The 15,929-nt window shown below is 25.0% G+C and overlaps 3 protein-coding genes across 3 annotated transcripts; 1 reads left to right on the top strand and 2 right to left on the bottom strand.

Annotated features, from left to right (window-relative positions):
* Nucleotides 1-259: 259 nt before the first annotated feature.
* On the bottom strand, nucleotides 260-2,945 carry LOC132922554 (uncharacterized). The gene is made up of 4 exons (XM_060986129.1): nucleotides 2,821-2,945; nucleotides 2,611-2,742; nucleotides 697-762; nucleotides 260-424 (listed from the first exon to the last, which is right to left on the bottom strand). The coding sequence occupies exons 2-4, from the start codon at nucleotides 2,707-2,709 to the stop codon at nucleotides 260-262; spliced, it is 330 nt and encodes a 109-aa protein (XP_060842112.1). The 5' UTR covers nucleotides 2,710-2,742; nucleotides 2,821-2,945.
* An 83-nt stretch (nucleotides 2,946-3,028) lies between these two features.
* Nucleotides 3,029-5,630, bottom strand: LOC132925858 (uncharacterized). The gene is made up of 4 exons (XM_060990221.1): nucleotides 5,503-5,630; nucleotides 5,109-5,279; nucleotides 3,678-3,874; nucleotides 3,029-3,157 (listed from the first exon to the last, which is right to left on the bottom strand). Exons 1-4 carry the CDS (start codon nucleotides 5,564-5,566, stop codon nucleotides 3,029-3,031), a joined length of 561 nt encoding a protein of 186 aa, XP_060846204.1. The 5' UTR covers nucleotides 5,567-5,630.
* A 3,244-nt stretch (nucleotides 5,631-8,874) lies between these two features.
* On the top strand, nucleotides 8,875-15,270 carry LOC132925847 (uncharacterized). The gene is made up of 8 exons (XM_060990211.1): nucleotides 8,875-8,917; nucleotides 10,064-10,231; nucleotides 10,943-11,076; nucleotides 11,700-11,820; nucleotides 11,909-12,039; nucleotides 12,125-12,256; nucleotides 14,787-14,852; nucleotides 15,106-15,270. Exons 1-8 carry the CDS (start codon nucleotides 8,875-8,877, stop codon nucleotides 15,268-15,270), a joined length of 960 nt encoding a protein of 319 aa, XP_060846194.1.
* Nucleotides 15,271-15,929: the final 659 nt, after the last annotated feature.

Here is a 15,929-nt window from a genome sequence, read left to right as displayed (position 1 = left end):
ACGTTTTATGTATAAGCGTATTATAACATTGTAATAACACAATGCCATTTCAATAAATGCAATTCTGTGGTTAAAACATCATCCACCGTATAATGGGTGATTCAATATCAACTCAAAAGTTAATACAAATAATAATATGTGATTTAAATAGACATAATTGTTTTTAATGGATTGAACACTCAATTTTATGATTATTTAGCAAGAATTTTGATGATAATATGACCAATCATAAATATTTCGAGTTACATAATTAAATCGCTTAAATTTTATCTAGTTTAGGACACGTTGTAAAATCAGAATTTGTCCATCCATCAATAATTAAATTTGTAACCGGAAATTTTTTACAATCACATTTGCATTCGAAATCATCTGTATCCAGGTTTACTATATATAATCCGCTGTAAAATTGTGCTACATAAGCTCCCTGAAAAAACAATACAATTATATAAATAATAATTTAATAAAATAACCAAACACTATATCCTATAATTCAAACTGTGAGGATAATCCTTGCATATTGATACAATACGAGAATATATAATTTGTATTCCAGAAAAACTACGTTTTAATATTAAAATTATTGAAAAAAACTTTTAAGTATGATTAATTGAAAAGGGAAATATATTGCAGGATACGTCTCTTTTCAAGATAGGATCCTTTAAATATTTATTAAACATATAATTATAATATATTTACTTGATCATATGAAAGTTTTGAAGGGTTTCCACACCATCGAGATGAATCTACTTTCTTGTCACAATACTGTAATTAAAACGAAAATATAATTTTCAGATTATATATCGATAATTTATTTTTATAGTTAACCATTAAAAATGTAATATCAGGTTCTTCAAAGTTAGTTTCATTGTTGTTTAGTTTGTTTGTATTTATGTATTTGGTATTTTAGTGATTACCGGGCAATTAAGAGGTATGAACGAGTTGTTTACCTATTAAATTTTGGGAATAGCATTTTCGTTTACACTAGGTAAAAATTTGAAACACATTGATTATAAAGACTTCTTAAACATCGTGTTCACATTATAAAAACTTTTTTTTTCGAATTTTCTTGGATTTCCTAATAACATCGCTTATGCATTTCATAAACCAATCATCGTTTTCGACTGAACTTCTAACAGATCATCCATAAATAGATTAGAATTTGATTTTCCACTGAAAAAACAACTGTTGATTTTCGAATGATAACTCTTCTGACTATTTGTAGTTCTGTTTATAGTAGTGGAAATCTGAACCCTTGTATTTGGTGGGAAACATGCTTTTGGTAAAATATAAATTCCATATTAAATAAATGACACTACGAAAAAAACATCCATGATACTATAAATTTATATTGAACTATAATGATTAATGACCCTTAGGTAAATTATAGTTAGTTATTACCAATACAATTCGATAAAATACTATTTATTTTCGTTACTTATCTAAAACAATGAGAGAATTAACTCGTATATACTTATCAATAGCCAAGGAATGAATTCAACGGTATCGGTGCTGTTCAACAAAGGTACCCGGGAATCAACTCATAGCAGCCGTTAGTTTATTCCGAAAATAATTAATATCAAAAAAAAGTAGGTAACTGTGTACTACTATGTTGAATGTTATGTGTCAGATGGATTACTATTATAGGTCTTATAAGTTTGAATATAATGATATATTAATTGTATACGAAAAAGTTGGAAAACCATAGTTTGGCGATTTTGATGAATTTTGTCAAAGTTCTAATTTGAAATATATATAAAAAAAATTATGCTAATGTGTTTTTCATATTTTTATACAGATGTATATTTTGTGTGATATAATATTGATTTTTAAGCATTTTTACCCACCAAAAATTTTTAATCGAAATTTATGAATGAAAATTGTGTTTAAAAAAAAAATTAAATATTTTGAAAATGTTTTTGTAAATAGGAAACAATGATATAAACATTTGGTTAAATTTTCAAGTATCAAAAGAAAATTGAAACATTTTATCGATAACCTATTGTGTACTAATATAAAAAGAAATATATAATGAAAAAATATTAAAATCAATACATTCATCGCTCTGTTCAGAATTTAAAATGTATTAGATTTTCTAAAATTATGAGTTTAATATATTTTGAAATAGAAATGCAACATTTAGCTTGAATTTATTTTCATATTTAAATAATGTAAATGATGCCAATGATGGATAACAATTTTAATTATTTCGTAATAATTAAATATATATTATTTGTAAGGTCTTAAAACTCTTAAATAAGTGTTAAAATGTATGAATCTAATTATATTTTACAGGCAATGACATTTTTTATTTTTTATTAATTTAAATCAAAATATAACTAATTCCAAAAATACTACTATATTAGCTATATAAATATTTATATATATAGTGTTAACAAATCATTTTAACTAATTCTATTAATACTACTAAAATAGCTATATATATATATATATATATATAGTGTTAATAATATATTATGATGGCTTAATGCTCAATTTCGTGGATCATTAGACACGTACTGTAAAGTTAAGGTATTACCTCTTTCTCCTTTTTGAATCATAATATGATTCTATATATTATAATTATTTATTGAGATATAAGATAAAGCTTACTTCAGAATAAGTTGTGACAGACTTTTGGTTTTTCGAAACTAGATCTTCTGGTATTATTACAGTTGCTTGCATCTTAGCAAACAATTTTGATTGATCCATACTAGAATTAGTTACTTCTCCTGTAATTTGTTCCTGATAATAATTAGTAATTATTTCATTTTTTTCAAATTAGCAAGTATTAAGTACCCATATTTAAAAATAAGTACGTACAATAGATAACAAAGTTTCACTAGTTATTGGATCCAACCCGATTTTTTTTGTATTATCATCACAATCATTTAAATTTGTCAAATCAATGACATAATGATCTATTATTTCATTTATTAATGTAAAATCAATACCTTAAAGAATAATTGTTGTAATTAGAATATAAAAAAAATAATTTACGAAACATAGAATTATCCAATAAAATTTTATATTATTTACGGGTTTTATTTGAAACCTGTTTCCATACAACGAATACTAGACCAACTTTTAATCCAGCTACTTTGTTTTTAATCGAAGTGACAAAATCGTTTATTTTTTGAGACACATTTTCTATGGCACCCTAAAACAAAATTATGTCATAATTAAACAATATAAATATAATTTTATGTTATAATGTTCAATTTTGTATAATAACATTTTTTATTTTTCATAGATATCATTCTTATAACTATGATTTATAATGATACGTTTATGTATAACATGTACTGGTGCATCATTATGTATAAATGACACACTTAATCTTGGCTTAACCTCAGGTTACACATCAGCTATAATTAAAATTACGGGTGCAAATCAACACAAGTATATTAGTCGGCAGTTTATTGAATTTTGCACCTCATATTTCAAAAAAAGAAACATGTTTTTGATAATACAGATAATGATAAATTGCAATATATTTTTATTGTGTTAAATGTTAATTCTAAAAAAAAAACTTATAGAAGAAATTATAAAATTTTGATTGTTGTAAATTGACGGTTATTTTTACATGGTCAAAATTAACCATTTTACACTTAATTTATATAAGACCTTTTAAATATGTATGATTTTATGCGAAATTAATGATTTCTAACTTTACTTACATTTAACATATCTGGAATACACATGAAAAGACCACTAATTTTGTATTTATTTAAAAAACCGACTAATGGATCAAATATTCGAGTTTTATATTCATTTTCATCCAAAGCATTCAATATTGAGCACCAATCTTCATCAAATAAGAATCCAATGCTTAGGTAAACATTTTTATTAGCTTCTGTTAAGATCTTTATTGCCTCTATATTTATTAAAATATATTTATAATTAGATAGAAAATTTAAGGTACAGTTAAGAAATAACAGAAATACTCACTTTATTGTCAATTAAAAATACCTATCCAAACATAATTGGTCACAGTTACTGTCAACTATAACTATCAGTTTCATGTTTTTGTTTTATAATACCTAACTATTAACCGTGATATAACATTATTTTGTATTTTATTAATTTTACTAAGTTTATTTGTTTATTTTTATCATTTTGTATTGTGTTTGTAATAAGTCATCACCTAGGTAGAGAATTAGTTCCAGGATTTCAAGTATTGAATAATTGATTATTTTTTTATCTTCATTATTAATCCATTAGTTGTTAATAGTGAAGTAAATAGGTGTACCTCAAAACATTTTTTGTTCGTGATTCTTTTTCATGTACCTCAATATATTTGTAATTTATTTTAATGGCGATATTTTAGAAAAAGTATTCTATTTTGGATTATGATATATTATAACTTATATGTTTCTATAAAAAATAATAATAGTTTATATTGACTCGAATGTCGAAATATTTTTTTGAAAATATATATGTTTTATAATGATAAATAATAAATTTATCATTTATGACTGTTAAATAGATTATATTATATGTATTACAATATACAAGTGGTCATATTTGTACATCTCAAATAACATAAGAAAAGCGTGATCTACAATTAACGATATGTGTAAGTGTTCAAAATATTTATTTTTAAACGTTGTATTGTTCTTTGGTACGATCCTTACTAGAGTATGCATTCGTTCTTTGGGATCCGTACACGATAACTGACTCCTCACATCTAGGGCAAGTCCAGAGGCTTTTTTTTATCATCTACCGCCGGTTATTTTTATGCTCTCTCCTTACTCTCTCAAGTTTAGAGTTCCCCCTCGTTTTTCTAGATCATGTTTTCCTTTTGTAATTCCTTTCCATTATACTAACTATGGTAAGAACAACGCAATTGATCGAATGATGCGTTTGGCCAATGAGCACCCATCCGTATTTAGTCTATATTACTGATTTATTATGTGTTTTGTTAATTATTAATTACTTTATGTCGTCAAAATGTTGTATTATTTAAGTTATATTAACCGATATTTTTAATTACTTTCTGTTGCCATATATTAGATTATTTAAATCTATGTAAAATGTAATATTGCACATTTGGGCCATGTGCCTGTTATATTATAATAAATAAATAAATAAATAATTAATATAATTACTTTCGTCTTCTACATCTACTAAAGTTTCAACACCTGAACGGTCAAGAGCAAATTGACCTACTGTAATTATATCACAACGTTCTGGCAATTCGGTTATATTGAATACATAACCACTACTACTCTTCCATACTTCTCCAACTATAACGCAAATCACTGGTTTTGCATTTTCATCTTAAACATATATTATAAATATTTATTATATAATATAACGAATGTAATTAATAATAAAGCAAAATAAAATACATATGTTTTAATAATTTAAACAATTTGATTTATTAAAATTGAGATCAACAAAAATATTCTTACATTATATGCACGTAATATCTATAAGTCGTTCTATAACTTTGTAAATATTTATAAAAAAAAAAAAAAAATAGATAAAAAATATTAATACCTTGTGTTGTAATCAACGGAGAATATAAAAATATGCTCAAAATAATCACTAATATAATTTTCATTGTAATAAATAAAATATGTGAGGTGTACCTATGGGTTTTTAAAAACTTATAAAACTGTTTACTGTTATAGACTAGCAGTTTATTGTAAAAACAATTTTTAATGCATTGTCTACTTAATATAATATAATTTATAATTTTCTATTTACTAATCATCTTCATAATTCATACCTAAAATTAGTATATTTGCGATATAAGTTCATTAAATTAATATTGTATATTATAGTATTAAATTATAATTTATGCGAGTAATTAATACACTATAAATTAATGATCATTTAAATTGTAGATAACATTTTCTATTGTTTACATTTCGGTCGTGTTACTAAAAGGACAATAAATTATAAATTAAAGTGCTGTGTGTTTCAATATTATTTTTTGTTACTTCAAAAACGTAACTATAATCAGCAGTTAAATTACATAATAAAATAAAATGTAATTTGACATTTGTTGAGCTATTTATAAGAATATGAATTTTTAGATTTTTAGATATTTAGCCAGTTTTTTTATGTATGTGTATTGTGTATAAATGTATTATATACACTGTATATGATATGTATATGATTAAATTCTTAGATTTTTCGCTTACGATGTGGATTAAGCCTACTAGGGAAACCACGATAAAAAAACGCGCTTCGTGTAATACCTCAATAAACAACGTGACGATGTAATTGTGAGTCGTTTAACAATAAAGGTTATGAGGAAAATTACACAACAATATCACCTTAGTATGTTACATTGTTACATGAAGTATTTATTAAATATCAACCAAATAATTATTTATATCAAGAGACGAAATACATTAACATTTTTTAAAACATTAAAATATAGGTAGGTGCTATAGTTTTGAAAAAAAAATATTTCTTAATTTTTTTAGATTTCCCATTTAATATACTGGTATATTTATTATATATATATATTTTGTATATTCATTTGATATATTCTGGACAAATTACGCATGTTAATAAATAATGTATATATACAAATACAATATATTTATACCAATTATCAGATGTTCGCAATAAGTTTGGAAATTCTGTAGCCATTATATTAGATAACACTGTCATATAGTGCTGTGTACATTAATAACGTGTACCCTAACCTCATCAGTGGTGCAACTAGAAAAAAATTTCGGGAGTGGTTACATTATTACAATATATTATATACATAAGATAAGTACATAGGTTATTATACTAGGCCTCGGAGAAATTTCGGGAGGGGTTACAACCCCTTATCCCCCTACCTGGTTGCGTCACTGAACCTTATAATAATAATATCATATGTACTGTCACTATACTATCGTTTATTAGTCCAAATTAGTCCATATAATGACCGTTTAATCGTTTTTTACTGCATTTCTCCGAGTGAAGGTGTTCTTAACTTATATAACTAAATAAAAAATAATTAATAACAAACACGTCATATAATGGGTATTAATGAACAACAAAAAAGTAGTTACATCTCTATGTATATTTACGTTAACCTTTTGGGCCAAAACAATTATTAGCAACCGTTAGAGACGCAAGTGGGTTGTATACGACTGCGGTCAATAGCGACCGTTGATCGGACACAGTGCGCGATGTCGTACGCGCTGATGATTTTGATATCGATGACGCGTTTGCGAGTGAATAGTGTTGCGGACTCGGACGTCGCGATTCCAAGCATTAAAAGTGGTAGTCCGCAGCGGACCGTCGCTGATGTTATATCATAATTGATAGTAATATACCATATACGTATAGTTGTGGCCTCCGTCGGCGATGTCTGCCTGTGTCCGCGGTAGCCGGCGACGTGCAGCACGTGCACGGATTGCACTGTACCGGATACCGGACACCTGCAGGGTCGTCACACGACGATTTTATGTCATTAATTTTGTAAAAATTAATTTAAATTAATAACAGATAATTTTTTTGTAAATATAATTTGTAATTTTATTAACATCTTAACAAAAAAAACAAGGTAAAAATGAATAGTAAAAACATTAGTGTCTAGAAGAGGGCACGTTTAGTTATGAGTAGTTCAGATTGCAATCGTATAGGTAATTGCAGGTTGCTCAACATATTACTTTAATTTCGTAATAAAAACAAAATAATATTATATTTTAAATACATTATAAATTATAATGCATACCTTAATGATACAAACATATAGTTGAATAGTTCCATTATCCAGTTCTATCAAAAGTAGGAGTTGGGTCTGGTAAATTAGTAAAGTTAAATAACTATCAAAAAATTGCAATTCAGAATTTAATTCCACTTGATAAGCATGAAAATGGCTATCGAAACAAATTGTTATTAATGGAATAAATATAAAATATGTAATTAGTAATTACCTTAACTGAATTTAAATAATCAATTTACTTAAATTGTCCATTTGATTGGTTTATAATTTCCTTATTTATTATGTCCCAGTTCCACTACCAATGGCGAAGGTTTCACTGTTGAATTGTTTTTAGATTTTGTAGATGTATATGGGTAAATGGGTTCGCAAAAAGGTCATTTGAAATATCTTCAAATTCTCTATTTTCAAAATTGTTTTCAAGAAAGTTGTGTCAGTGTCACTGCAGTTGTCTGCGGCAGTGCGAATGAATCTGCATATAGAAACTATATTACAGAAAACAAAATATCTAATGGTTTAAGAAAACTAATTAAACTATAACTTAATTATTTAAAAATATATAGTCTTACTTGATAAATGATCTTGAAATAAGTCCATATTCGTAAACAATATAAGTAGTGTAAATTAATATATTCAAAGACGTATTTAAATTTTAAGGGGGCAGAGGGGGCTTGGGCTCCGGGCGCTAAATTTTTAGGGGTGGTAAATTTTGAATTTTGGAGAGCATTTTGATATAATACGGTACCTATGTTTTTCTTACCTAGGGCGCAAAATTCCTAAATACGTCTCTGAATATATTATATTAAAATATTATTTTACAATTTTATACTGATCCGTGATTGTTGTCGTTGCGACTTATGCGACTGTTGCGAAAACGGAAAAACGTGGTAATGAATTGGAATAACAGCGGTTTGGTATGAACGTATGATGCACATTAATAAACGTAATAAAACTATTAGCAAAATGAAAAACACACACAAACGTAGAAAAATGATACACAAAGGGCAGTTATTATCTATATCTTGAAAATTTGGGGACGCGGCCACGGCGACGGAAAGTTTGTGCTAAATTTAGTCTTCCAGTAAACTTTACTCTTATCGAAAGTCGTTTTTAAGTATAAAATGGAGTTGAATTAACATTTTCGTAGTTATCAAATCCATTCTTTATACTTTACAGAATATATTATGGTGGTCAAAATGACAATTACTATATTGATTGGACTCAGAATTATTGTTCAAAGTAAATTTCTTAAAATGTCATATTAATATATTTTTTAATTATTATAAGTTAATTTGACATAAATTTAAGTATAATAAATATTTAAAGTATATAAGTTAATAGTCATTTTAAACGTTTGTTTTGTTGCTCTAAATAATTCAATTCAACACCTCATTTTGGTCATCTGTAATAAAAATATTTCTTAATTTAACTTATTTATATTCAACACCTCAATTATTGCTAAATTAATTCCATTATTTCTATGTGTGTACGTAATTCGACGTCAATATAAATGTTTTATATGTAAATTAAAAAATGCTATTTATAAATCTAAGTATTTTATCAAATACATATTTTAGACATACACATACATAAAAAAAAAATCGTTCAGAATCTAAAAATTTAAAAATTCAGATCCCTATAAATAGCTCAAAAAATGTTCATATTCTTATAAATAGCTCAACAAATGTCAAAATACATTTTATTTTATTATATAAATTAACTGCTGATTATAGTTACGTTTTTGAAGTAACAAAAAATAATATTGAAACACACAGCACTTTAATTTATAATTTATTGTCCTTTTAATAACACGACCGAAATGTAAACAATAGAAAATGTTATCTACAATTTAAATAATTATTAATTTATAGTGTATTATATACTCGCATAAATTATAATTAAATACCATAATGTACATAATTAATTTAATGAATTTATATCGCAGATATTTTAATTATAAACATTAATAGTAAATAAAAAATTATAAATAATATTTTATAATTTGACTTTCCATTTAAAATTATTTTTACATTAAATTGAACTGCTTGAACTGCTACTTTATAACAGTAAACAGTTACAATAACTTTTGAATAAAATCCTATACACCTTATGCATTTAATTTTTTTAAATATTAAAATGAAAGTTATATTAGTTATTATGTTGAGCATATTTTATTATCCTCCATTGATTACAACACAAGGTATTTAATTTTTTTTTGTTTAAACACTTACAATGTGCACAATGTGCATATGTGAGAATATTTTTGTTGATCTCAATTTAATAAATCATATTATTTAAATTATTAAAACAAATGCATTTTATTTTGCTTTATTGTTAATTGTATCCGTTATATTATATAATAAATATTTATAATATCTGTTTAAGATATAAGTGCAAAACCAGTAGTTTGCATTATAGCAGGACAAATATGGAATAGTAATTATGTATTTAACATAAACGAATTACCAGAACGTTGTGATATACTTACAATAGGTCAATATGCTTTTGACCGTGGTGATATAACCAACACGTTTATATTGGAAGAAGATGAAAGTAATTATATTCATGATAAACTTCACACATACTAATTATTGATTGTAGATCACGCTTTTCTTATGTTATTTGTGATGTACAAATGACAACTTGTAATACATATTACATATACGATAAACCGTTAAGCAGACAATAGTGATCAATTTACTATTTATCAGTATAAAAACAAATATTTTCAAAAACATTTCGGGGTTCGAGTATTATAAAGAATTGTATGACATTATTTTCAGTTTTGAGACCATAATTATTTTATATAGAATCATAATATTCGTATAATATATCATAATCTAAAATGAAATACTTTTTTAAAAAATTGGCATTTAAAATAAATATTAAATATTGAAGTATATATAAGAGAATTGTGAACAAAAATGTTGTTAGATCACCTGTTAACTTCACTATTGATAACCAATGGCTCAATAATGACAAAGATAGTCAATTATTCAATACTTGAAATAGTAGATCTAAATTCTTTATTTAGGTGATTTACTAATAACAAACACAAATCGATTTAATATAGAATTATGTTTTATATCACAGTTATTAGTTAGCCATTATAAAACAAAAACGTGAAACTGCAGATATAGTTGATAGTGACGGTGACCAAACAAGTTTTTGTAGATATTTATAAATGCCAATAAATTGAGTTAACTAATAAAAACTGTACATTAAATATTGGATCTAATTATAATTATATTTTAATAAATATAGATGCAATTAAAAGCTTAAAAGAAGCTAATAAAATTGTTTACCTAAGCCTGGGATTCATAATTGATTATGATGGTTGGTCAATATTGAATCATTTGAATACAAAAGAATATAAGACTAAAAAATTTGATCCATTAGTCAGTTTTTTAAAAAAATACAAATTTGGAGGTCTTTTTATTTGTTTTCCAGATATGTTAGATGTAAGTAAAATAAGACATAATTAATTTCGCATAAAATCGTACGTATTTAAAAGTTTTAATGTAAATTGAATCTAAAATAGTTAATTTTGACTAGGTACAATAATAATCATTAATTAATTCATTTACAACAAACAAACAATTATAATTTCTCCCATAAGCTTTTTTAAGAATATACATTGAAAAGATTAAAGATATATTGCAACTTGTCATTATCGGTATTATCAAAAGCATGTTTCTTTTTTTGAAATATGAGGTGCAAAATTCAATAAACTGCCGACTAATATACTTGTGTTGATTTGCACCCATAATTTTTTTAATTATACCTATCTAATGAATGACCTTAGGTAAAGTTCAGCCAAGTTTAAGTATGTAGATAATTTATACCTAATGTCGCACTAGTAAGTACTAGTGTAACAAGTGTTATACTTTAAAATATTAGTGTAACTCATAATTAAAAAAATTAAATCTATGCAAAATAAAAATTTTTACTGTAGAAAATTGAATATTATAATATAATAGTAATGTTTATTTTGATTAATTATGATATAATTTTGTTTTAGGGTGCCATAGAAAATGTGTCTCAAAAAATAAGCGATTTTGTCACTCCAATTAAAAATAAAGTAGATGGATTAAAAGTTGGTATAGTATTTAATGCATCGCTTCAGGTTTCAAATAAAACCCGTAAGTAATATACATATTTTGTATTGGATATTATTGTGTTACGTAAATTATTTCTTTTTATTTTGATTACAATAACTACGTTTTTAAGTTTTTGATTTTACAATGACAAATGAAATAATGGACCATTATGTCATTGATATGACAAATTTAAACGATTGTGATGTAAATTCAAAAAAATACGGGTTGGATCCAATAACTAGTGAAACTATGACATCTATAGTACGTACTTATATTTAAATATAGATTATATTTAAATATTTTCTAATTTGAAGAGAATAAATTATTAATAATAATTGTTATTCAGGAAAAAATTACAGATATTGTTACTAAGTCAACTATGGATCAATCAAAATTGTTTGCTCTGATACAAGCATCTGTCATACAGCCAGATGATCTAGTTGAAATAGACGAAAAGACTATCACAACATATTCTAGAGTATGATTTATCTTATTATATGTCTATAAGTAATTTTTTTGGTTATATTTAAAAAGGGGAAGAGAGGTAACCATTTAACATTATAGTAGGTGTCAAATGAACCTCGTCGTTGAGCAGTAATCCATTATAATAAAATGTGTTAAATTTGAATTCAGTGATAATTCTTAAAATAAAGAAATACGTTTCTCAGAAAAAATAAAAATGGTTTGTTAAAATATAATTATGATTATATACTATTATACTTATATAAGAGTTTTAAAATTGTTATTCATCTTTTACCATATTTAAATATGAACAAAATATTGCATTTCTTTCTCGAAATATATAAAATACATAAATTTATAAAAAGATGTATATTTTAGATTCTGACCAAAGCGATGAATGTATGAATTTTATCATGATATGTTTTTTTTTGTTTATTAGTAAGCAATAAATTATCGATAAACCAATTCTATTTTCCATAGATGCTTGAAATTTTAACCAAATGTTCATATTATCTTTTCTATTTAAGATAACATTTTCAAAATATTTCAAATAATTTTTATTTTCACACATAAGATCCTCATTTTAAAATTTTTAGTTTTTTTATTTATAAATGTCGATTAAAAATTATTTGCTGGGTTAAAATTATTGAAAATTGTATTCGATATGGTCTCGTTATCCACGTTTTCGATATCTCTTAAATTTAATTAACTTCGCTGGAACGTAACCCTCGCGGATAACGAAATATACGACACAAAATATATAACTGCATAAAAATATAAATGCCTATGAGTTGATTCCCAGGTATCTATGTTTACTTGCACCGATACCGTTGGATTGATTCCGTAGCTATATATTGAAAGGTAATAGGATTTGATTCCTTTGTTCTTGTATGTAAATAGGTAACGAAAATAATAGATATTTATCAAATTTGATTGGTAATAACTAAAAACTAATACCTATAATAATTGATTTAAGATAGCAGTTTTAGAGTCTAGATTGTTATGCGGGATCTAGTATTATTGGAGCCATTAATAATTTTTAGTTCAATAAAAATTTATGGTGTCATAGATGTGTAATTTTCGTAGTGCCAATTTTTGAATATGAAATTTATATTTCCACAAAGGATACGGGATTAGATCTCCACTACTATAAACAGAACTACGAATAGTTATCATTCGGAACTAAACAGTAATTTTATGGTGGGAAATCAAATATTTATCAATGAGCTGTTAGAAGTGCAGTCGGAAATGATGAAACGTTTATGAAATGTACAAATAATGCTACTATATAATCGAAGAAAATTCAAAAATAAGAAGTTTTAATGAGAGAAATGATGAACACAATATTTAAGAAGTTTTTAAAATCAATGTGTTTCAAACTTTTACCTAGAGTAAACTAAAATGCTATTCCCAAAATTTAATAGGTAATTCAATTCGTGCATATACCTCGTAAAATTTTTACGATTTATATCTATAAAGTTAAAAACCCTACACAAGGTTATGCATAAGTTTTCTTTTAAGTGACTGTAAATAAAAATTCCAGCGTCAATATAGAAAACATTTTATGAGCGTATGAAATTTATTTTTTTACGAAATCGAGTAAAAGAACGATATATTACAATTTAAATATAGGTAATAATATAAAAAAATAATTATCCTAGAGTAACAAATCATCTCCGTACAGAATCGTTTTTCGTATACAATGTTACCTGTCATTGGATTCAAATTTAATACAGCAGAGCGATACCAACTTGCCCACCTTTTTTAGTATATAAACCATTGTTTTCATCAATTTTTGGCTTTTTGGATATTTGGTATGAATTTCGACCATGATTTTCATCAAATTTTGTTTCTTTTACTTCTGTTTGCAAGGGTTTTTGGGAATTTTAAGCAAATAGACCATGATATTCAACGATTTATTGCTCTTACACCATGATTTCAAGGAACATTGGCTATTACACTCTTATTTTTAAGGATTTATGGGAGATTTTTCGTAAAAAGGTCATCAATTTTATCAATATTTAGCTCATCCTTATTTTCAAGGATTTATGATAATTTTAAGAATAAAGACCACGATATTTAACGATTTATTGGTCTTAAACCATGACTTTCGCAGAATATTGGCTCTTACACTCTGATTTTCAAGGTTTTTTTATTTATTGGTACTCCAATTATTTAGAATTACATCTATGTACTGGATATTTCACTTGTAACCTCCAAAAAACAGACTATGCAACTATTACATTGATTACATTATTTTACTATTTTATTTACAATTACTCTTTTAATTTTAGTGAAGACAGAGTAGTAAATTTGTTAATATGTATGTTATTTAACGTTAAGATGAGTATAAAGTATTTATCTACTTTAAACATTGTAAGAGGTACTTTTGTTCCAATCCATTCCACTTACAGAATACTATAAATATTTTCAAAGCATAACGTACAAATAGTATTTAGATCGTAGTTTTTTGTATATCCCCTTCTTTTTAGATTTTACACATTTGTGGAATTAACATGAAAATTATATTTTCGTTTTAATTACAGTATTGTGACGATAAAGTAAATTCATCTCGATGGTGTGGAAACCCTTCAAAACTTTCATATGATCAAGTAAATATATTATAATTATATGTTTAATAAATATTTTAAGGATCCTATTTTGAAAAGAAACGTATATTTCCCTTTTCAATTACTCATCGTTAAAAGCTTTTTTCAATAATTTTAATATTAAAACGTAATTTTTCTGGAATACAAATTATATATTCTCGATTTGTATCAGTATGCAAGGATTATCCACATAGTTTGAACTATAGGATATAGTTTTTATTAAATTTTTATTTCTATAATTGTATTGTTTTTTCAGGGAGCTTATGTAGCAAAATTCTACAGCGGATTATATATACAAAATCTGGATACAGATGATTACGAATGCAAATGTGGTTGTAAAAAATTTCCAGTTACAAATTTAATTATTGATGGATGGACAAATTCTGATTTTACAACGTGTCCTAAACTAGATAAAATTTAAGCGATTTAATTATTAACTCGAAATATTTATGATAGATCATATTATCATCAAAATTCTTGCTAAATAATCATTAAATTGAGTGTTCAATCCATTAAAAACAATAATGTAATTAGATCCATTTTATGAATAACTTTATATTAATCGTATAATGTATATTTCATTTCAATAAATATGACTTTTAATTACATAGTTTATTTATTTATAAAACATTAATGTATATATTGCTAAGGTAGTATTTATTTTACTAGCTATTTGAATATGATAGATTTATTTCATTTGTACCAAAAACATTTTATATATAATACAATTATCATTTCATTATAATAATAATATCTATTTAAATCACATATTATTATTTGTATTAACTTTTGAGTAGATATTGAATCATCCATTGTACGGTGGGTGATGTTTGAACCACAAAATAGCATTTATATTGAAATTGCATTGTGTAATATATACTACAATATTATAATACGCTTATATATAAAAAGTTCAAGTCATTACAAATATTCTTTTAAAATAACTACAAAATAACTAAAACTGTAATTCTTTGTTTGAATATCTAGTCTTAATTAGAACTAATAATGTACGGACAATAATACGTACCTTTGATATTTGTATTATTTTTCGAATCGTGATCAAATTGGTATTTTATAACA

The sequence above is a fragment of the Rhopalosiphum padi genome, chromosome 1 (genome assembly GCF_020882245.1).
Source record: "Rhopalosiphum padi isolate XX-2018 chromosome 1, ASM2088224v1, whole genome shotgun sequence".
In the NCBI taxonomy this organism is placed as follows: domain Eukaryota; kingdom Metazoa; phylum Arthropoda; class Insecta; order Hemiptera; family Aphididae; genus Rhopalosiphum; species Rhopalosiphum padi.
The sequence above is the reverse complement of the archived record's forward strand: the minus strand, read 5'-3'. Positions and strand labels throughout refer to the sequence as shown.

Bases quoted from the DNA above. Each gene is read 5' to 3' on its own strand.
- LOC132922554 (XM_060986129.1), bottom strand. From the start codon at position 2,709: ATGGATCAATCAAAATTGTTTGCTAAGATGCAAGCAACTGTAATAATA. The intron at 763-2,610 runs GTAAGCTTTATC...TTTTAATTACAG, and splicing joins CTGTCACAACTTATTCTGAA to TATTGTGACAAGAAAGTAGA. The intron at 425-696 runs GTAAATATATTA...TTGTTTTTTCAG, and splicing joins CAAAACTTTCATATGATCAA to GGAGCTTATGTAGCACAATT.
- LOC132925858 (XM_060990221.1), bottom strand. From the start codon at position 5,566: ATGAAAATTATATTAGTGATTATTTTGAGCATATTTTTATATTCTCCG. The intron at 3,875-5,108 runs GTAATTATATTA...TAATAAATATAG, and splicing joins AGTAGATGTAGAAGACGAAA to AGGCAATAAAGATCTTAACA. The intron at 3,158-3,677 runs GTAAGTAAAGTT...ATTTTGTTTTAG, and splicing joins GTATTCCAGATATGTTAAAT to GGTGCCATAGAAAATGTGTC.
- LOC132925847 (XM_060990211.1), top strand. From the start codon at position 8,875: ATGACAATTACTATATTGATTGGACTCAGAATTATTGTTCAAA. The intron at 8,918-10,063 runs GTAAATTTCTTA...TATCTGTTTAAG, and splicing joins ACTCAGAATTATTGTTCAAA to ATATAAGTGCAAAACCAGTA. The intron at 14,853-15,105 runs GTAAATATATTA...TTGTTTTTTCAG, and splicing joins CAAAACTTTCATATGATCAA to GGAGCTTATGTAGCAAAATT.